This window comes from Fomitopsis serialis (assembly GCF_022376445.1).
Source record: "Fomitopsis serialis strain Sig1Antser10 chromosome Unknown B0H18scaffold_3, whole genome shotgun sequence".
Lineage (NCBI taxonomy): Eukaryota > Fungi > Basidiomycota > Agaricomycetes > Polyporales > Fomitopsidaceae > Fomitopsis > Fomitopsis serialis.
Window position 1 is genome coordinate 1,631,810 of NW_025954963.1, and position 19,675 is coordinate 1,651,484.

The window sequence follows — 19,675 nt, forward strand, 5'->3', positions numbered from 1 at the left end:
ACAAACCCTCCTCTCATTGTCAAGACGCGTCCTATCGGACCTCAGAGAATTTCGTTCTCCGAAAGTCGAAAGTGAGCGGAGTCATGCTTCCCCACTACTGTGTGTGGTGGAAAGCCTTACCTTACTGGCCTCAAGTCGGTGAAACAGGAGTTCTTCTGTCGACAACAAGGTCTCTTGTAACTTATATGTTGTACACATCCATATTGTTCCCATACCCCTACGCAAGAGAGGATATTGAGAAGCTTTCAGCGCGTCTCTGAATATTGGTCCGAGACCTGTTCTACCGTATAGAGTGGCTGCTGATGTGGACGAGGGACGATACACAGCAGCGCGGAATGCATAATGCTACCACTTCGGTTTCCGTAGCGCTTTCTTGTTGGCCAAGGTTCCCCGCCCTTTGGCTGAGCGCACGGTCTGTAGCTCCTTGAACTTCTTTTTGGCGTAGCTCTTCGCCTCCGCATCTTCCACCAGTTCGTCCACCAAGGTGCGCTTCCTGTTGGCCCTGCTAAGGTTCTCTGCACTCGGGCCGCCGAACGGCGATGGTGATGTAACAATAGTACCAATCTAAGTGCATGTGAGATCGAGATGGAATTCCTACGGAGAGAAAAGCATACCGCGAAATGTTTAGGCAGGCCCTTGATACCTTTCCCTTCTCCCTCGTCCTTCCTGTAGAAACGTTTCGGGTCTAACTGATTTCGCAGCCGAAGCGCTTCGTATTCACGGTACAGTCTCGGAAGATCCGCCTCTGCAGGAGCCGGGAGATCGTACCAGTCCGGCCCTGTAGTTTTGTTCTTCAACTGTATTGGACTTTAGCAATGCATCTCCACGAGAATGGGCGAGGATACGCACCGCCTTCTTTTCCTTTTTCGTCAATGATTTTCCTGACTTTGTAAGTTCTGGCGGTGCGGGCGGCGAGGCGGGGACAGCGCGAGAGGAAGTTGCCTGCTCCGCCTGTTCGACATCTAGGTCACGGACCCGGGAAGGACCCGCTTGCCGCGAGTCCGCAAGCTCAATGTAAGGCTTGGGAAGATCTCCTGGGTCAAGGGGAGGCAATGACCTAGCGAGTGACATTAGACGAAGAAGAGGAACTTCAATAGCGAGCGCACTTTTTCAGTTCCTCCGCGCCAGTGTCCAGTCGGATCTCCTCTTCTTCGTCCTCGGCGGTTCGACTGTCGCTGGCACCTTTCCGGTCTTGCACCTTCAGTGCTGCATTCCTTCTGGCTTTCTCGATGAGAGAGTCCAAGAACTCTTGAGTAACCTCCGAATCCGAATCCGAGTCGCTGTCCGACGCATCCGAGTCCGAGCTGCTTGCAGCGCTCTCTGGGTCCGAGCTCGAATCTGACTCTGAGGCGCTCCCAGCTCGTGAAGAGGTTTCAGTAGTGCCCGCTTCTTCTCTCAGGACAGCCTTTCCTTTCCCTTTGTGCGAGCGTGTAGCAGTGGACATGGCGAAAGAGAGTCCGGAATAATCTTCGCTGAGAACCGAATGATCGGGAAGGGAAGGCAGTCAATTCCGTGAGTATCGGGGGTCTTGCTCCAGGCAGGCCTCTTCGGTAACCAACAGTGCCCCCCGCACTGCAACCTTGACCATGTTCGCCAGCAACATCGCTCGGCGGGCTTGTGGGACCAGTCGTTCATTCCGACACTGTCGATTCAGCCATAGCCAGCCAACTTCACCTCAAAATCGGGAGACTAGCCAGACCACCCACTTTGGCTTCAAAACTGTGCCGGAGCAGCAGAAGGAATCCCTCGTCAAGAATGTGTTCGACTCTGTCGCGTCCTCGTATGACCTCATGAACGATGCCATGTCGCTCGGGATACACAGGCTATGGAAAGACGAGTTCGTGGGGTTACTGAAGCCGGGTGCCAAGGGACCACAGAGGTGCATAGACGTTGCGGGTGGCACGGGTGACATCGCGTTGCGCATGCTGGACCATGCCAGGGAACGGTACGCAGACAGGGAAACAACCGTAGACGTCGTGGACATCAACGGGGAGATGCTCAAGGAAGGCTACAAGAGGTTCAAAAAGACCATGTATCACAACAGTACGTGTCTGTTGTAACCCTGTTGAGCGTGGCCTCATCATTCCTGCAGCTCCCCAAATTGCTTTCCAGGAGGCCAACGCGCAGGCATTATCTCCTGAACGGTTCCCTGACAACACTTACGATCGGTATACCATCGCTTTCGGCATCCGAAACTGCACATCTGTCCCTGACGTGCTAAAAGAGGCGTACCGAGTTCTCAAGCCGGGCGGAACATTTGCGTGCCTAGAATTCAGCAGAGTGAACAACCCGCTGCTCAGCACGTACGTCCGCTCATTCCTCTGCTTCATGAGTTCCATGAACTGACTTGTATTCTATAAGCGCATACGACCAGTACTCCTTCTCCATCATCCCTCTGCTAGGCACTATCCTCGCAGGCGATCGCGCGTCCTATCAATACCTAGTCGAGTCCATCCGAAAGTTCCCTCCGCAGCCAGAGTTTGCGCAGATGATCGCCGACGCTGGATTCGCCACTGGAGGCATGTTCGAGGGCAAGGGTGGCGCGTGGCGGGACCTCACCTTCGGCGTTGCCGCGATCCACACCGGTGTCAAAGTCTGATTGTAGACAGTTCTGAATTTATGGCGGTTCTCTGCGCAACATTGTGGACAACCCTTGTCGCTTAGCAATTGCTTGACGATGTAAGACATTGGCAATGCGAACGGAGGGGAAGTGACTGTAACGCGCGTGACCTTTTAGAAGGCTGTAACGCCCCCTCCTCGCTGAGTGCGCGCTACCTCGTTTGTCGCGGACCGCCACAAGGCCCTCCTCCTGCTCTCCCCATCTCGTATACACCTAGCTCTTGTGTCCACTTGGTACAGCGTACTAGCCGTCTGCGATGGCAAACAACGCTGGTGCGTACCCGATGCCGCCGCAGAACGCGGATCTCGCGACGACATGGGCGTACCTCGAGGAGGGCGTCGACCACATCATGACCAAACTGCAAACGGGTGTCTCGTACTCCAAGTACATGAGCCTCTACACCGTCTCGTACAACTACTGCACGTCGTCGAAGATGCATGGAACGGGCGAGCAGGGTCTCGGGCACCGAAGTGAGTACCCTTCGTCTCAACATCCGAGTACATGTTGATGAACCCCAGCCGGAGCCAATCTGATGGGTTCCGATCTATACAATAATCTCATTCGATACTTCACCACGCATCTGGGCGACCTCAAGAACGTGCGTATCAGAACTCCTCATCTAACCCCAATTACTGACTTTGTCCGTAGCATTCTGACTCGCTTCAAGATGAGGCGCTCCTGCGCTACTACGCGCAAGAATGGGATCGATACACGACAGGAGCCAACTATATCAACCGTCTTTTCACATACCTCAACCGTCATTGGGTAAAGCGCGAACGAGACGAGGGTAGGAAAGGCGTATACCCCGTCTACACGGTGTGTCTTGTGCCACCCAGCAAGTCTGACTCGTACTCATACCCATTTCTATTCACAGCTGGCTCTTGTACAGTGGAAACAGAACTTCTTCCTCCACATCCAGAGCAAAGGGCAGAAGCTGGCGGGCGCTCTGCTTCGTCTGATCGAGCGCCAACGAAACGGCGAGACGATTGACCAGACTCTGGTCAAGAAGGTCGTCGACTCGTTCGTGTCTCTCGGTTTGGACGAAGTGATATCAACAAAGTGTCGTACGAGGTATACAAGGAGCACTTCGAGGCGCCATTCCTGGAGGCAACGGAGAAGTACTACAAACAGGAGTCTGAAGCCTTCCTCGCGGAGAACACCGTCGCCGAATACCTGAAGAAGGCTGAGGAGCGATTGCGTGAGGAGGAGGATCGCGTAGAGCGGTACCTCAACAACAACACGCGCAAGGGGCTCATCAGCAAATGCGAGCACGTCCTTATCCGGGAGCATGCAGAGCTCATGTGGGAGAACTTCCAGGAGCTTCTCGACTATGATAAGGACGAAGATCTCCAGAGGATGTATGCTCTCCTTTCGCGTATTCCCGAGGGTCTCGAGCCTCTGCGCAAGCGATTCGAGGAGCATGTCAAACGATCTGGTCTCGCTGCAGTCTCAAAGCTCGTGGGCCAGGGCGGAGCGGATGCCGTCGACCCCAAGGCCTACGTCGACGCCCTCCTCGAGGTGCACTCGAAGAACTCTGACACTGTCACGAGGAGCTTCCGTGGCGAGGCCGGCTTCGTGGCCAGTCTTGATAAGGCATGCCGAGAGTTCGTCAACAGAAACGACGCCACTGGCACCTCGACGACGAAGTCACCAGAGTTGTTGGCAAAGCACGCCGATGCGCTGTTGCGGAAGAACAACAAGATGGCTGAGGAAGAGGATTTGGAGGGCGCACTAAACAAAGTGGTGAGTGATATGATTGTGGTATACGCGTATGAGCCCCTCTAACATGATCGCTCCGTCGTAGATGGTTCTATTCAAGTACATCGACGACAAGGATGTTTTCCAGACGTACTACACGACCAAGCTATCCAAGCGACTGATCCACGGCGTCTCCGCGTCAGACGAAGCGGAGGCGAGCATGATCTCCAAGCTCAAGGAGGCCTGCGGTTTCGAGTACACCAACAAATTGCAGCGCATGTTCACTGGTACGTAACGTTGAGTTCCGTCATAGCTTGCCGATCGCTCACTGTACCGTAGATATGAGTCTCAGCAAGGATCTCACGGATCAGTTCAAGGAACGGATCCAGCAAAACCATGAAGACATGGACCTCACTTTCTCTATCATGGTCCTGGGTACCAACTTCTGGCCGCTCAACCCTACTAATAGCGAGTTCATCATCCCGACGGACATCCTGCCGACGTACGAGCTGTTTACGAAGTACTATCAGCACAAGCACTCCGGTCGTAAGCTCACGTGGCTCTGGAACTACTCGAAGAATGAGCTGCGAGCGAACAAGTTCAACCCGAAGTACATTCTCATGACGAGCTCATGGCAGATGGCGGTTCTTCTACAGTACAACAACAACGACACGATGTCTCTGGATGAACTCGTGACTGCGACTGGCGTGTCGAAGGAGTACTTGAAGCAGGTGCTGGGCGTGCTGGTGAAAGCGAAGATCCTCATCAGCGACGACAGCGACCAGTACGACTACAACCCGAGTGAGGACTTTGAGGTTTCCTCCGTTGTTGTGGCTTACATTAGACTGCAGACTTCAAGTCGAAGAAGATTCGTATCAATCTGAACATGCCCATCAAAGCAGAGCAGAAGGCGGAGTCGGCTGAGGTGCAGAAGATCGTCGACGAGGATCGTAAATACGTCATCCAGGCGACCATCGTCCGGTGAGTACACGCCGAACGATATGACTGCGCACATTCATTCCTGACCGTCCCACAGTATCATGAAGGCGCGCAAGCAGATGAAGAATCAGGCCCTGATCCAGGAGGTGATCAGCCAGATTTCGCAACGGTTCACGCCCAAGCTCCCAGACATCAAGAAGGTGCGTTCCCTTCTATGTATGGCCCTCGTGTCGTCCCTCATCGTTGCTCGATATAGGCCATCGAGCATCTGCTCGAGAAGGAGTACATCGAGCGAGTGGAGGGCACCCGAGACACCTTCGCCTACGTCGCGTGATATATCCTGCATGTTTGTCGACCTCGCTTTGTAGTGCTTTACGTTCAACGTCTAGACCTGTACATTGTAGCATATTTCATACTTCACGTCATGTCTCGTCCTCTTATGTTCTTGCTGTCCCTCACGGACATGTCCAGGATGCGCCCCGATATCGTTAGTCACCGTATGGATCAGATGAGATAACTTCATAGATACATGTGTACCCCATTGGACTGTATTTAAGTCAATCAGCTGTAGAACGTGAGCTTAGGTCCCGAAAGCCTAGCCCAGTGCTGCGCTGTCCTCTGGCAGATGGACGCACACACAACCGCGTCGAACACTACGCCTGCCTAATGAGGCAGAGGGCGCTCTCGTTATGGTCGTGACGTGGCTGGGCAAGAGTCCGCGACGGTCCGGCAACTCATTCCTCCGCCACCTGAGCGCATTCGTGCGCCACTCGCATGGTCAGTTCCAACTCACTCCTCATGATGTCTCTAGCTCAATATTGCGTGGACCTCTTACTGATAGTGAACGCTGTCGCTGCTTTAGTAAATCTGTGTGCAACCTACCCATAAATTGTGAGTGTCGTCTAGACCTGGCAACGAGTGGTGCAGTACCACTTTGTACGCAGTGGCTTATAGACTCTACAGTATTGAGATATTCTGAACAACTGCTTAAGAAAACGGTACGCTTCGTCAAACGTGCCATGGTTGTCCTATTAATTCGGTAACCAGGCAAACAATGAGCTTGAGAGATGCTTTACTTGCAGAGCTCGCCACACTCCCAGGCAGGCATGAATTCCACGTTCACGCCCTTGTTTCTGCTCCCAGAAAGCGCACCGACCTGTTCCCCTACGCGAAGCCGCGCCCGCGGGTCTATCTACAAGAGATCGTCATCTTATTGTCCGAACAGCCTACGTTCGACGGACCCCGCGTCATGGTGTCCGCCATAGAGGCCGCCCTCTACAACATCCCGTCCACGTCTTGCGGCATCCTCTACATCTCAAAGGTCGACTCCACCGGCCAAGCCTCCAGGCCCTCGCCCACCGCCTCCCTCGTCCGCGCATTCCTGAAATACTACGCCGACCCGTCCACGCGGCCTGTCCAGGCGGACCACCTCTGGATCCAGCTCTTCGCTCGGGCACAGCCGCAATACCTCTTCCCGAACTCCGCCGAGCACCCCGGTAAGAAGCCGCTCAACGACGTGCAGCTCTGTGCGTGGTGGAAGCGCGTCCTGAGCGACGTGACGAGCGAGCTTCGACGGCGCCGCAGCGACGTGACGGTCAGGCCGTACTACGTCCTGCCGGGCTACAATGAGCTCGAGGCGACTCAGTCGCTGAAAACACCGATGGTCTACCCACCCGTGGACACTTCTGCCGAGTCTGCGTGGACGTATGGACACCCGTATTCTCAGTCGGACGTGCCGCTCCCGTGTCCGCCGGGGACGGAGGGGGGTCGGACGAACCTGGGGCAGTTCATCCCCTCCTTCGATGACGACCCAAAGTCGCGCTTCATGGACGAGATCGCGCATACGACCAACGCAGACGGCGTGAGCTCTCCGAAGCGGAAGCGGCGGAAATCCGCCGGCGGCCGGCCTGAGCCCCCGTCAGACGACGAGGACGTGGACCACGGACGAGGCGAGCTGAACAAGGTGGGCCCGGAGGAGTTCTGGGAGCGCATGTCCTTCCGACAGGAGTGCATCGCAGGCGTGGTCACCGCGTTCTTCGTCGTCGCGCTTTCGTCACCAAAGAGGGATGGAGAGCATACTACCTCTGCGCCGTCGCCGTTGGCCCCGCAACCCGGCCAGGTCTCCTCCAAGATGGTCAGGCGCGTCATCAGCACGCTCCTGAACCACCACGACTTCTCTACGCGGGAGCGTGCGCTGCGCGCGACGGAAACGCTCGAATCCGCGATCAAGGGCCTCTGCGAGGACCTCGCGGCGGTCCCCTCCTCCCCAAAAGCCGCCGTCAAGCACGTCGACCGCCCCTCGACCCCAGAGCCCGGACCCTCGCATCTGCTAGAGCCACCGAGGACCCCTCCCCGGCGCACAGGGGACGCGCACCTGCCCGACATCTCGCCCAACCCGTTCCCAGACCCCGTGGCATCGCTCGAGACGTACCACTCGTACATCTACGGGTCGGCTGCGGTGGACAACCCGCCGCTGCCCCCGAAGGCGGCCCCGGCGGGTGGGCAGGCTGATTCAGCGGGGGGCGACCGACCGGGCCAGCCGCAGGTGACCGTGCTGACCGTGCGGAAGAAGCGAAAGGCCCCGTCGTGAGGTACGTATTTTGCGCTCGACGCCGGATGCTTAGTGAGGGTGAGCGTGCCCCTTGTACTGTTCACGGCTGCCGCTCATGCTGTTGTGTCAGGTACCCTGCTCTCGTATCTGAGGCCGTGCTTCTGGGACTGCATTTGGATAGCGTTGTGTGCTCATTCAATTCGTTCACTCAAACTAAGGGCGGGTATGATCCCCGTCCGGGCAACCCGACAACCCCGGTGTTCTTCTCAATGAACTTCTCGTAACCGGAGCAGAAAATAGCGCTGTCGATGCCGAGACTGTCAACGTTGACTTCTATACGCTGCCAGACAGGCTCAACGGGCTGCTCGCGCTCCCCTCTGCCTCGTAAGCCGGTGTGAATACGCTCCACTTATGGCGAGGGTGCGTTGCCTCTCAGAGACCCTCCACACTGATCGTATCATGACGATAGTGAGGGATTTCTCCGAGGTTCTGCGTTTATTGGGAGCGCGGGAAGCACTGAATTATTGAATGGTTGCCGTTACGTCTCGCCGCATGTTGTGCCTTCCAGGTCGAAGCTGCCCACGGATGAGATGTGCGCTTCATGGACGGTGTCGCCGCATCCATTGGTCGGCGCAGGTTTGAAATGCGCTGCCGCGGAAGCTGTATCGCGCTCAGCTTTGCTTATGTACTAAGTAGGGATGTGAGTGTGCAGCGCTATTGGCTCGCCGGAGGGACGACGTCCTACACGGTGAAGAGAGGACATCGATGTCGCCGAAGTCTCGTTCGGGTAAGTTCCGCGGTGCGACGGTCTGGTTTGCAGCTGCTCACGCCGAGGATGTTCGCGGCTAGAATTGTGTTCTGTGAGTGGTATGGGAACGGTGCGGGTGCGCATGGAGCGCCATGGGCTTCGCGGGAGCGTGCATCCGGCGTGCATCCCGGATGTCAGGACGCCGGCTCGCGTGTCTGTGCAGCGTCCCTTCAGAGGCAGAGGCGGGTCGCGATGGGATGGAAGAGGGCGTTCCATAACGGGATAACGAAGGAGAACAAGGGGCATGCGGGGAACGGCATCGGGATCTCACACCGTGTGGCGATATAGCGTCGAAGACACGGCGTTTGCGTTCGAGCAGCGACCAGTCTGGGCGGTCGATAGCCGAGTCAATCGCTATCTCACTCCCCGCTGATTTAGAACTTAATGAATTTTTCGCACCCGGCCCTCCTCCGGGTCCGGCGTGCAGCCCGAGCTTGGCCCGAGCAGCCATGCGTGCGCTGACGTCGCCGGTGCAGGCGCATGGCTCGCACGACGCCTGCGCCCGGCCTCGAGGCGAGTGCGAAGGTGTGCAAACGCTGTTCGAACCGAGATGATGCAGCTTGTGGGAGCCTTGGAGGACGCGCGACATGGCCGCCACAGGCGATCAGGACAGGTTGATATGGCGATTGGGAGCGTCGACGGCGCACATGTTTCAGCGCGCGGCTACGCAACGCATCCGCACCACCCGCGTGCGTCTTCGACACTGCGCCATGTGCGCGGGCTGCGGTGTGCATCGTCGCGCGGCGTCGTGGGCGGGCTGTGGGCGCGGCGTGCGCTGAACACAGCGAAGGGCGGCGCAGGGAGCAGATGGGGAGGAGCCGAACAAAGGAAGGAGGGCGAACCTTGGGCGAACCTTGTCTTAATTGACGGCATGCTATCTGTTCGATTCCATTTCTGCTGATCAAATCCATCCGACGCGTTGTCTGACCGAGTCTGACCGTCTATCACGCCTGCTGCGCCCCTTGCCTTTGTGCCGCCAGCTCATGTCCCTCCTTCCTCCTCCCTCGCCCTCCGCCACCTGACGCCGCCCCCATCTCTGATCCCGCCCCTTGCCCGCCGCGCCGCGCCGCCGCGTGCATGTCGCCCAACCGCGACGATATGGCTACCCAACCCGCCCAGACTCTGCCGTCCTTCACCCAGGCGTTCAGCACCCCCTCTTTGAGCAGATAACGTCAGGCAACAACGTGCTGCCGCCAATCCACAGACTAGCGTCTCCCAATGACCGCGCTCGACAGTCTCCGTCAGGCGGCGGATCCCCGCGCCAGACGGCAGACCGCAAGCACAATCACAGAAAGCGCTTGCATGCAGAGTCCTCGCCCGGCGAGGCGCGTGATGATGAGTCGGGATCGGAGTGAGTCCTACCACCTCTCCCCTGCGCCTTCCCTTAACAGGTCGTCAGGCTCAGCGGGCACCGATCTCCCCGCGCGGTCCGAATAAAGCTGGAGGCTGATCACGACTCCCTTGCCCATCCGGCACGGCTGGAACCCCCATCGAAGGATGCCCGGGACCTCGCAAGCCTCGCGTCGCCGCCAGAGGCGCGGGCCCCGCCCCAGAAGCGGCGGAGAGTGACCATCAGCGGTGGGTCGAATTCTATCAATACCAATGTCTCTTCTCCTGCATCCGACAACCTCAAGAGCATGTCTCCCGTCTTCATGGGCTTCACCGTCGGCCGCGACGACCCCCAGGCGCTCGAGCAGATGCGCTCGATGCTCACCGTGAAGCAGAAACAAAAGGAGCTCATCGAACAAAGACGAGGCAGCACCGCCTCCATCTTGTCCACCGCCCCACCCAGTGTCAACATCGTCAACCCGCCCGAGCATGAGGACGAGCGTGACGTACGAGTGCCGCCGAAGGCTCAGGCGCAGACTTCGGGCCAGAGTACTAGTGCCAGTACCAGTGGCAAGCCGGGCGGCCGCAGTCCAAATATACCGCAGTCCCAGCTCGCCGCGGATCGTCGTCGTCCCGTCGCTGCGGCGACTGCCTCCGTGCCGTCCCAGGCCACCCGCCGCACGCCCATCCACCCCATCCTGTCCACTCGTCGCATCCGAGCACGTCCAGTCTGCGTCACGATAGTCCGGGTACGCTTATCGCCGGCTCCCAGTCTTCGCAGCAGCTTCCCCCACCACCTCCCCGCTCAGAGAACCCGACCTTCATCCATACCACGACGTCCACTGTGGCACCACACCACACGCTCCCGCGCCTCCGATCAGCTTCGCGAACCGACGCGCCGGCCGCGGCGTCGGAGGGGCGAAGGGCAAGCCTGCCGATATTATGATCAACCCACGCGCCGGCCATCCAGAAAACCAGCCTGCAATCCAGAGTGCGCCTCCAATCCCGCGTGCGGACCCGACCGGTAGGTTTGGCACGATGGCGGTCCCGAGCTTACCACAGATGAGCGCCACCGTCCACCGACATACTGCCAGTAGAGTACCGCCTACGCCCACAAGACTGACGGTCGCGCGCAATCCTGGCCCGAGCAACCTGGGACCGGGGGCAGCCGCGCGGCGGGGCGCTCGCCGCAGAACGCGTCCGTGCCGATCGCGAGCTCGCTCGTCCCGCCGACGCCGGCGACGCTGCACCACCCGAACTACTCGAACGAGCGGTCGGCGTTCCTCGCGCCGTTCGAGCTGTTCTACGACGCGCTCGCGGACTCGAAGCAGCTCAAGAACTGGCTCGCGGACAGCTGCAGAAGAGCCAGGCCCTCGCCGCGGGCCTGCAGCGCCAGCAGGAGCAGCTCGACGAGCTGTCGAGGCCGCGGTCGAGAAGCGCGTCGGCGGCATGCGCGAGGAGATGTATGCGCTGCACCAGCGCGTCGAGGAGCTCGAGCAGGCGCTCCGCGGCGCGTGGCGGTCTCCAGCCAGGCTTTAGCCCGTGACCGGCTCCGTCGCGTTGAAGGGGAAAGGGAAGGCGAACGGGATGGGGGCGGTCCCGCCGGAGAGCTATACCTTCCCGCCTGTCGAACCGCACATGCGCCGCCCGGAGCAGGTGAGGAGGGCGCCGTCCCCCGTAGAGTACGACAGCCGGAGCTACCCAGGATCGGAGGCTGCGTCGCCTGCGCCGTTTGACGTTGGTCGTCGGCTCTCGGTGAGCGCCGTTCGCATGGCGCCGCGCTCGCCCCCGGAGCCCCCGCACACGCGCAAGGCGCTCGCTGTGCACCCTACGGCGCGGGAGCGTGAGCTGTCTGGGCCGGGTTACCCCCCGCCGCCGTCGGCGCATCCGGGCCATATGGGAAGGATAGGGATAGGGAGGTCCGTGCGCCAAAGGCGACTACGAGCTTGTCGCAGTCGACGTCCCGCGGGCCCGTGGCTGTGACGCACTTACACCCGTCCAACGAGGATTCTAGCCCGGAGCGACGGCCGACTGCGTATCCCCGTCGTGCGGAACGGAGGGGCTCGCCTGGGTCTGGCGACGAGCGGGCTGAGGCGGCGCACCCACTGCCGACGAAACGCGACCAGGCGTACCAGAGCCCGTCGGCGAACCACGCGCGGCCGCCCTTGGATGACCCCTGACGGACGCGCGGAGTCCGGGGCACGAACCGAAGCCGACCGATACGAAGGTGACGTTTTCTCGAAGAGCCTTTGCGCCGCGATGGACTCAGTCTGGGGCTTGTGGCGTTTAGGTTGCTGTTTACAGGGCACGTTGTACCATAGCATTTGTATCCCTTCCTCCTTTCCCTTCTTGTCTCCGCTCTGAATCCCGATGCCGAAGCCCGCGAACACGGTTCCCGTCCTTACACCATGACCTGCTCGCCCCCGCGGTGCCAGCGACACACACCCACTTCCCCCCGAGTCTTGCTCGCCCTCTCATCGCTTGCCGTTCCACCCATCCTACCGTTCATTGCCCGTCTCTCCATGTCATGACACCTCCCAGATGCTGCTGCCCTCCCGGTCGTTCTTGCTTCATTGTCTCTTCCTCGCTGTCGTCTCGTCGCTGTCTTTGCATGCCATTGTACCGTGTACGGATTAGCCATTCAGAACTTGAAAGCATCTCGCTGTTGTTCCACCGCAGTGCCAAATTATACCGGATTCTTGACCACTCTGAGCGTCTTGGTGAGATCAACACGTTGAGCGACATTGTTGATCAACTAGATGTGCGGTCAGCGGTCGATGTAGCAGCCGCAGGGATCGCGCTGTAGAAAGTGGCGGGTCCGACGGACGCGACGCGCGATGGGTGCAGCGCGTCATGTCTGTCACGTGACGGCGTTTTGTAGTGGTCGCGCACAAGTGCCGATTTGATTTGGGCAGTGTGTAGACGCGCCACGATGACCTTGACGACGGCGACACACATATGCTTGTTCCTCAACACGTTTGTATTACAAATCTACAGAATGTGGTTACAGTCATTGACCGAACGAGCTCGGAAATATGGAACACCGATCCGGATCTGCGGACGATGACGAAATAGACGATCGACCGTGTCAAGTCAGCGCGCATACGACGCCTCCCACTGACCAAGCTGCACCAGTGCAGTCGACCCACTCTCTTGCTCAGCACAGCACAGCGCGCGTAGGACTGACTTCTCTCTCTGCGAGAGCTCCAGCCGGAACGCCAGTGGTGCTCACGCGGTCCACATGCTCCCCCGTCTCGCCGGCATAACACGCTCCCTCTCACACACCGCCAGGATGTCCACCGCGACCGCACAGACCAGCAAGCCGTTCCTGCTCTACACCGCAGGCACCCCCAATGGCAGGAAGGTATCCATCCTGCTGGAGGAGCTGAAGACGCAGTACGGGATCGACTACGAGTGAGTACCAGTGTCTCGTCCGCACGTTGCTCCCTCCCAGCGGTCACTGAGACGCGTCCACTGCTCCTCGCAGCGTGGAGAAGATAGACATCTCGAAGAACACCCAGAAGGAGCCCTGGTTCATCAAGCTCAACCCCAACGGCCGCATCCCCGTCCTCGTCGACCGCCAGCGCGCGGACTTCCCCGTCTTCGAGACCGCCGCGATCCTCCTCTACCTCGAGCAGCACTATGACACGCAGCTCAAGTTCTCGTTTGACCCCGCGACGAGCCCGAATGACTACAGCGAGATGCTGCAGTGGATCTTCTTCACGGTGAGTGCTTGGCTGGACGTATGCGGCCGGCGTTGACTAGATGGACGTCGGGTAGCATGGAGGCATAGGGCCGATGCAGGGACAAGGTACGTTTGCACGCACAGACCCACATATGTTGACTGACCGGACTCGTCCAGCGAACCACTTCGTCCGCTTCGCCCCCGAGGACATCCCCTACGCAAAGAAGCGTAAGCCCGCATGTACACTATTTGCCTAGCAGCTTGATTGGTTCGCCCCCGCAGGTTACCTCGAAGAGACGAAACGCCTTTACGGCGTGCTGAACATCCGCCTGAACGGGCGCGACTGGCTCGCGGGGCCCGGGCGTGGCAAGTACTCCATCGCGGACATCAACGCCTTCCCCTGGTATGCACCTCTCTTACCTTCTACCAGTATATGCGGCCGTGTCTCGATTTGTATGCTTACTATGGTGACCGTGCAGGGTAAACGGGCACACGTTCTGCGGGATCGAGAGCATGGACGAGTGGCCGCACGTCAAGGTATGCCATATACTCTGACGCGTGACATTCGCGCTGTTTGCTGACGCACGGGCGCAGGCGTGGCTGGAGAGACAGAACGAGCGGCCGACGGTCAAGGCGGGGATTGCTGTCCCTTGAGCACTAGCTTGTCAGCGTGGATTGGATTCAAGACGCTTCGTAAACGGGCGTGACTTCGGAGTCGCCTCACATCGTCGAATACATGTCTCCTGCATTCATGTCTCATTCGAGAATCCCGAGATAAACTCATCATAATTCTGACTACATACGAAAACAGAGGGCTAAGCCCTTTGTTATTAGCCGGTTTCTGTTGGGCATGACGCGTTCTCGACCCTACACTATATCGCTGCCTGTCTGTGCACCTCACCCACCATTCAGCCCGTCTCCGAGTCCTAGCTCTAAGATCATTTGACCTGCTGCAATATGCCAACAGAACTATTCCATTTACAAACAGGCCTCGCTAAATGCATTGCTATATGATGATTGCTCTCTAAAGCCCGAATACGAGCTCTGACGGCCACCTTGCCCACTCGAACTTGACGGGCGCGTAATCCCGTTCGCGCGGGCCACCGCACTCAAGAGTGACAATGTTGTACTTTCTTCCAAGGCCATTTAATGGCTCAGAAATTTCATCTCAATAGCCTTGCATTTGTAGCGAGCCCCTCTGGATCACGGAAAGAGTTGTTAAATACTCTCCGTATAAGTATGCACTGGGTCCTGAGAAGCGCGTACGAAATGGCATGTACGTAATAACGCGCCTTAGCGCTCGAAAGTGTGGTTGAAACGGACGCGCTATCGATCTTCATCTTGTCCTTGACGCATACACTCGCGTCCATCGCACCCAACCTCCATTGCATCACCCAGTAGATTCGGAACACTGGGGTATTGACAGGGTATCACTGTAACTGACGAGGCACGTTAGTGTGTTGTGTCATTGTACTATACTCAACTGACTTATGTTGTGCATCGTTGTCGTCAGGTCCCATACCCATACCATGGCGGCGGAACCAAGTGGTCCTCGCGCACGCGTAGCATTGTCCGCGCTGCAGACTCGCGAGGCAGTTGAGAAGAAGATCGCTTACCAGTCGGGCTACCTGACGGAGCTGAAGACGCACCTGAACACCTTCGCACCCATCTCCGTGCTTCCTCCGGAGGTCCTCTGCAAGGTCTTCTTGCATGCCGCGGACAGCGCCATCAGCGCTCGTGTCCCATCCCACGTCTGTAAACACTGGCGTGATGCTGCGCTGAGTTGCGCTGCCCTTTGGAGCAGCATAACAGTGTCAACGCAGCGCGCCTCGAAGTGGCTGGCGGAGGTGCTCGAACGATCCAAATGCGCACCTCTCACCGTTACCATCAACGTTCGATACGCCGAGTCCCAGGCATATCACTTGGACTTTTCGCTGGTAGGGTCGCTAGCAATGGTCCTCTCGCAAATATCGCGCATACGTTTCCTGTCCATTACGATCGAAGACGCACATTTAGACCAGGTCCTGCGGCTGCTGAGTGGACCTGCTCCGCTCCTCGAATCACTGCTTGTTCGCAGCAGCAAACAAACGACGTTCCGGTCGCACGTACGCTTCAACGGAGGCCACGCACAGCAGCAGCTACTACAACATCTCGAGGCCACTAACCTCCAACGGTTGGAGCTAGGTTCCGTCTCGCTGCAGTGGGATGGGCTGGGGCTGTACCGACTCACACACTTGACCCTCAACTGCATACCGTATACACACACCACGCTCGGAGACATCGACGACCTACTCTCAGCCATCGTACACATGGTCCACCTTGAAGAGCTGACTATCGAGAGAGAGCAGACGTTGCGGTTCAGCAGGGTGGTGCCCGAGGTCCCGATTATTGCGTCTCCCGTGGCTGCACTTCCCCATTTACGTGTCTTGCGGATCTCCGAGTCCGCTGTCAATGGCGTATGCCTCCTTGATCATCTGTACACTCCCTCGCTCTCGTATCTGGATTTCGAGTATCTGGATTTCGAAATGGACGACGACGCAGAGCTGCTGTACCCCCCGCTCGTCGCTGCTGTGGCTGCCAAAGCACCCAGCTTGGGGACCTTCCGCACCCTTAGCATCATTGCTGGCTCATTGGAGGGCGACTATGTACGTGTTGAGGCCTATCATGACGTCCATGGTGCTGCCGATATAGAACGCTTCAACGGAGACTTGAGGAAAATCCAGAGGCCTGCACTGGTTGTGAGCATCAGCTCCGTGCAGTCCGACAGGGTTCCTGACCTCGGCCGGCTGCTTCCCATTGACGATGTCCACTCCCTGTTTGTTTCTGGCTCTTTGTTTCCAGAGGACGCGTGGCTGCCACTTCTCCAACGAACCACCAATGTTACGGAGCTTTTTGCCATGGACGGCTCAGAGTCCTCATTCTTCCCCGAGGCGCTGTTGCATCGATGCTGCAGGGAACGCAGGAATGGCGACTCGGACTCAGATGACGAGGGCCACCACTACCGTTGCATTCTCCCACAGCTTCGGACCCTCACACTGTCGCACTTTTGGTTCGTAACTCGTGGATACCATGGTCAGCCCGATCAGCAGGGACAACCGTTTGTTGGCCGCCTACTCGACTGTTTCATACAACGGTACGAGTGCGGCGCGGAGATCGAGCAGCTGCGCATCATTCACCCTGTCAATTTGAAGAGCCGGGACATTGACTTGCTGGAGGAGGTCGTGCGTGCGGTAGTGTGGGATGGGTCCTTATACGAAAATGGGGTTAGCGTCGTCGAGACGAGCTACACCAGTTCCCCACAATGGAACTACGAGGCTGAAGAGGATATCTACTCGGAATTTGGTGGCTACGGAGAATTTGACTACTATTAGATTGAATCTGGCTCCGGCAATGTAAGTACACATCCTCCATCTTCACAAGCACGCTCAGGTAGTCTACCAGCTAGTGACACGCATACGAGCCTGATCACAGTGAGAATTGGCTACTATACGCCCAGTCCGACTCAGTGTCAAACGTGACGTGCCCTCGAAGTTATCGCGTGGACTAGTAGAACCCGATGCGTGGGCGGATCGATTGAGCATGGCAAGAGCGTGGCACGGACACAGTACTGTCGTCTTCGTTCGTGTCGGTCACTCCCTGGGCCCACCACCACACGGTCGTCACATCTGAGACTTCGACCACAGCGATACAGTACTAGGTATCCAGTTTCGTGCAGAATCTGTAACTTACGGCGTCCTGACGTTTGATGCTTATCGCAGGTTACACACCATGGACGTGAACATTTCCGAGTCGAATCGCGATGCTCGCCCGGACTCTTCATCGCAGACCCGCCAGTCAATCTACGACGGCATCGCGTACCATGATCGCTGCATCAGCGACCTCAGGGCCCGCCTCAATACCCTCGTACCCATCTCCAGGCTTCCCGTGGAGGTCCTCAGCGAGATATTCTTGCATACGGCTGCGGTGCGTCTCTACGTGCCCGGGCGGGATCACGACCTACATCCGTACCACTGGCTTCAAGTGACTCGGATGTGCAGGCATTGGCGAGCCGTTGCGCTGAGCTGCACAGCACTCTGGAGCCGTTTGACGATCACGGACCAGAGCGAAGGCCTGCCAGTCCGCTGTTTCTGGAACGGTCCCGGAAGGCACCGCTCATAGTATCCGTGACCTGGGGCGATGCCGATCACTTTTCGTGTCTGTCGGACCCGGAGGTCCAGGAAAAGGCTGTCGATCTGATCCTCTCGCACTTGCCACGAATACGTGAGCTGTCTCTCACTGCGGCGCTGGGGCTGGAAGGAGTCGGGCGTGCCTTCAAACGACTGGATGGGCCTGCTCCTCGACTCGAGCTGTTATCAATTCATATGGGCCCATTCCCTCTATCCTCCAAATATCGTCAGTATGTCGAGCGTTTGATTTGCCGCCCCGAGACCAGGCGCCTACAACGTCTCCAGCTCTGCACTCCAATTGAGTGGAACAAAGTTGACCTGCCATTGTTGACGCACTTGCAGTTGACTCTCGGCGAGAATCCCGCTCGCATTGCAAGCCCTGACTCGGAAGCCTTACTGGCAACCCTTTCGCGCATGTCTTTATTGCAAGAGCTTGTCATCCACGGGGCGTTGTCAATCATTCCGACTCGCACGACATCCACCCAAGTTGCCTTGCCACGCCTGCGCCATCTGCAGGTCTCAGGGCCTATGCCTACTTGCGCATGCCTCCTCAACAACTTGAAGACCCAGTCGCTCACAAGCCTGCGAATCGTCACGTCTACGCACAATTGGCCGAGGACCTTGCACGCGGAATTTCTTGCGGCCCTAGCTTCGAAGATGCGTTGCTTAGGAAAGCTTCGCGCGCTGGCCATGCAGTTGTCAGTGCCTAACAGGACGACATACACTGCCCGTGTGCGAGGATACAACGAGAGGATTCACGGCACTAGTGGCATGACGGTCCTACCCGACTCGTATATGACAAGGAACTGCACATCTAATGGTAGCCTCGATATCGAGCTTGGCTGGGGCGACGCAGACGCCGACGTGTTCACGACTTTATGTCGACTATCCCGGTCCATGACGTCCACCGCCTTTTTCTCGGCGATGTCCCCCGGATGCACGAGCGCCGGATTTTGTTTGCGATCAGCCAGTACTTGACGAAGGTTACAGAGCTCTACTTTCGCCCCACTGGCACTGAAGCCTGGGGCTTAGGTTATTACCACCAGGCCATCGATGTCCTTCCATGGATGTTTCTTCAGGACGACGGAGGTAGCCTGGTAGCAAGAGGCGATGATGAGGCTTCCACACTGGAATACGCATTCCCTCGACTTCGTCTTCTTACACTAGACAAGATTCGTTTCAGGAATCGTGGAAGCTTCCCGGATTGGAAGCTCAGATACGTTGATTCTCTACTTCAGAGTTTCATTGAACGTTACGAAGCCGGTGCGGAGATCCAGAAGCTCCGCATCCTGCGCCCTGTCGACATGAAGGTCGAGGACTTCGATCGGCTACAGGAGGTTGTGCGCTCGGTGGAATGTGATGGGCCATATTTGGAATCTCCCGACAATGCAAACGACCAAGGTGGACGAGGACGCGGTCGAGGTCGAGGTCGAGGGCGTGGACGTTAGTACTTTGCATATGCGCGACATGTCCTTGGTCTCCCTGAATGAAGTCATCCCGGTGTAGGCCCTCGGACGCACTTGAACTTGCTTCAGGTCGCTATGTGATCGGTTCCTCCCTCGAGCTCTGGATGATCGGAACGCATGATGCTTGCGTTGTCCGATCTAGCGAATCGTTGTTAGTATCCCAGTACGTTCCTTCGAATTCCATTCTTCTTCACGCGTCGTATCGTACTGCGCGATGTGCCTTACCCCTCGTGTAGTACCCTTCCAGGTTCCGCCCCACGGTAGGGTTCGGTTCCGCTGATCCCTCGTTGACAGTACTTGGTTGTGATCTAATCACGGGCTATCGTTTCAACGCCGCCGCGTACGACGGCGCTAGAGCTCGAGCGTCAATAGGCGCCCGAACGCATACTTTGCCTCAGCGCCGCCACACCCAT

The 19,675-nt window shown here is 57.9% G+C and overlaps 9 protein-coding genes across 9 annotated transcripts; 8 read left to right on the top strand and 1 right to left on the bottom strand.

The window, feature by feature from the left end:
• Positions 1 to 129: 129 nt before the first annotated feature.
• On the bottom strand, positions 130 to 1,506 carry B0H18DRAFT_901696 (Fcf2 pre-rRNA processing-domain-containing protein). Its single transcript, XM_048041460.1, has 4 exons — positions 1,107 to 1,506; positions 850 to 1,057; positions 615 to 797; positions 130 to 564 (listed from the first exon to the last, which is right to left on the bottom strand). Exons 1-4 carry the CDS (start codon positions 1,442 to 1,444, stop codon positions 346 to 348), a joined length of 948 nt encoding a protein of 315 aa, XP_047900038.1. The 5' UTR covers positions 1,445 to 1,506; the 3' UTR covers positions 130 to 345.
• Positions 1,507 to 1,550: 44 nt separating this feature from the next.
• B0H18DRAFT_975000 (UbiE/COQ5 methyltransferase) lies at positions 1,551 to 2,720 on the top strand. Its single transcript, XM_048044035.1, has 3 exons — positions 1,551 to 2,043; positions 2,093 to 2,303; positions 2,362 to 2,720. Exons 1-3 carry the CDS (start codon positions 1,587 to 1,589, stop codon positions 2,597 to 2,599), a joined length of 906 nt encoding a protein of 301 aa, XP_047900039.1. The 5' UTR covers positions 1,551 to 1,586; the 3' UTR covers positions 2,600 to 2,720.
• Positions 2,721 to 2,774: 54 nt separating this feature from the next.
• On the top strand, positions 2,775 to 5,884 carry B0H18DRAFT_975006 (Cullin-domain-containing protein). The gene is made up of 10 exons (XM_048044036.1): positions 2,775 to 3,090; positions 3,145 to 3,218; positions 3,269 to 3,436; positions 3,495 to 3,640; positions 3,667 to 4,363; positions 4,425 to 4,605; positions 4,658 to 5,119; positions 5,170 to 5,299; positions 5,355 to 5,457; positions 5,514 to 5,884. Exons 1-10 carry the CDS (start codon positions 2,877 to 2,879, stop codon positions 5,589 to 5,591), a joined length of 2,253 nt encoding a protein of 750 aa, XP_047900040.1. The 5' UTR covers positions 2,775 to 2,876; the 3' UTR covers positions 5,592 to 5,884.
• A 105-nt stretch (positions 5,885 to 5,989) lies between these two features.
• On the top strand, positions 5,990 to 7,960 carry B0H18DRAFT_975009 (histone acetylation protein-domain-containing protein). Its single transcript, XM_048044037.1, has 4 exons — positions 5,990 to 6,034; positions 6,084 to 6,148; positions 6,221 to 6,255; positions 6,305 to 7,960. Exon 4 carries the CDS (start codon positions 6,312 to 6,314, stop codon positions 7,845 to 7,847), a length of 1,536 nt encoding a protein of 511 aa, XP_047900041.1. The 5' UTR covers positions 5,990 to 6,034; positions 6,084 to 6,148; positions 6,221 to 6,255; positions 6,305 to 6,311; the 3' UTR covers positions 7,848 to 7,960.
• Positions 7,961 to 10,268: 2,308 nt separating this feature from the next.
• Positions 10,269 to 11,928, top strand: B0H18DRAFT_1082131 (uncharacterized protein; the record flags this gene model as incomplete). The annotated part of the gene is made up of 7 exons (XM_048031486.1): positions 10,269 to 10,506; positions 10,557 to 10,694; positions 10,757 to 11,019; positions 11,043 to 11,385; positions 11,425 to 11,465; positions 11,512 to 11,864; positions 11,901 to 11,928. 7 exons carry the CDS (start codon positions 10,269 to 10,271, stop codon positions 11,926 to 11,928), a joined length of 1,404 nt encoding a protein of 467 aa, XP_047900042.1.
• Positions 11,929 to 13,186: 1,258 nt separating this feature from the next.
• B0H18DRAFT_867920 (glutathione S-transferase C-terminal-like protein) lies at positions 13,187 to 14,284 on the top strand (the record flags this gene model as incomplete). The annotated part of the gene is made up of 7 exons (XM_048039896.1): positions 13,187 to 13,359; positions 13,433 to 13,670; positions 13,726 to 13,756; positions 13,808 to 13,858; positions 13,913 to 14,033; positions 14,110 to 14,167; positions 14,225 to 14,284. 7 exons carry the CDS (start codon positions 13,187 to 13,189, stop codon positions 14,282 to 14,284), a joined length of 732 nt encoding a protein of 243 aa, XP_047900043.1.
• Positions 14,285 to 14,949: 665 nt separating this feature from the next.
• B0H18DRAFT_975025 (uncharacterized protein) lies at positions 14,950 to 17,241 on the top strand. The gene is made up of 2 exons (XM_048044038.1): positions 14,950 to 15,077; positions 15,144 to 17,241. The coding sequence occupies exon 2, from the start codon at positions 15,160 to 15,162 to the stop codon at positions 16,999 to 17,001; it is 1,842 nt and encodes a 613-aa protein (XP_047900044.1). The 5' UTR covers positions 14,950 to 15,077; positions 15,144 to 15,159; the 3' UTR covers positions 17,002 to 17,241.
• Positions 17,185 to 17,890, top strand: B0H18DRAFT_329334 (uncharacterized protein). Its single transcript, XM_048037619.1, has 2 exons — positions 17,185 to 17,327; positions 17,389 to 17,890. The coding sequence occupies exon 2, from the start codon at positions 17,399 to 17,401 to the stop codon at positions 17,786 to 17,788; it is 390 nt and encodes a 129-aa protein (XP_047900045.1). The 5' UTR covers positions 17,185 to 17,327; positions 17,389 to 17,398; the 3' UTR covers positions 17,789 to 17,890.
• A 446-nt stretch (positions 17,891 to 18,336) lies between these two features.
• B0H18DRAFT_329348 (uncharacterized protein) lies at positions 18,337 to 19,456 on the top strand. Its single transcript, XM_048037620.1, has one exon. It carries the CDS (start codon positions 18,675 to 18,677, stop codon positions 19,242 to 19,244), a length of 570 nt encoding a protein of 189 aa, XP_047900046.1. The 5' UTR covers positions 18,337 to 18,674; the 3' UTR covers positions 19,245 to 19,456.
• Positions 19,457 to 19,675: the final 219 nt, after the last annotated feature.

Excerpts from the sequence above, each read along its gene's own strand:
- B0H18DRAFT_901696 (XM_048041460.1), bottom strand. The coding sequence starts at position 1,444 with ATGTCCACTGCTACACGCTCGCACAAAGGGAAAGGAAAGGCTGTCCTG. Across the intron at positions 1,058-1,106 it reads GGCGCGGAGGAACTGAAAAA|GTCATTGCCTCCCCTTGACC; the intron begins GTGCGCTCGCTA and ends GTCACTCGCTAG. Across the intron at positions 798-849 it reads CGAAAAAGGAAAAGAAGGCG|TTGAAGAACAAAACTACAGG; the intron begins GTGCGTATCCTC and ends AGTCCAATACAG.
- B0H18DRAFT_975000 (XM_048044035.1), top strand. The coding sequence starts at position 1,587 with ATGTTCGCCAGCAACATCGCTCGGCGGGCTTGTGGGACCAGTCGTTCA. Across the intron at positions 2,044-2,092 it reads AAAGACCATGTATCACAACA|CTCCCCAAATTGCTTTCCAG; the intron begins GTACGTGTCTGT and ends TCATTCCTGCAG. Across the intron at positions 2,304-2,361 it reads AACAACCCGCTGCTCAGCAC|CGCATACGACCAGTACTCCT; the intron begins GTACGTCCGCTC and ends GTATTCTATAAG.
- B0H18DRAFT_975006 (XM_048044036.1), top strand. The coding sequence starts at position 2,877 with ATGGCAAACAACGCTGGTGCGTACCCGATGCCGCCGCAGAACGCGGAT. Across the intron at positions 4,606-4,657 it reads ATTGCAGCGCATGTTCACTG|ATATGAGTCTCAGCAAGGAT; the intron begins GTACGTAACGTT and ends ACTGTACCGTAG. Across the intron at positions 5,300-5,354 it reads ATCCAGGCGACCATCGTCCG|TATCATGAAGGCGCGCAAGC; the intron begins GTGAGTACACGC and ends ACCGTCCCACAG.
- B0H18DRAFT_975009 (XM_048044037.1), top strand. The coding sequence starts at position 6,312 with ATGAGCTTGAGAGATGCTTTACTTGCAGAGCTCGCCACACTCCCAGGC.
- B0H18DRAFT_975025 (XM_048044038.1), top strand. The coding sequence starts at position 15,160 with ATGGCGGCGGAACCAAGTGGTCCTCGCGCACGCGTAGCATTGTCCGCG.
- B0H18DRAFT_329334 (XM_048037619.1), top strand. The coding sequence starts at position 17,399 with ATGGACGTGAACATTTCCGAGTCGAATCGCGATGCTCGCCCGGACTCT.
- B0H18DRAFT_329348 (XM_048037620.1), top strand. The coding sequence starts at position 18,675 with ATGTCGACTATCCCGGTCCATGACGTCCACCGCCTTTTTCTCGGCGAT.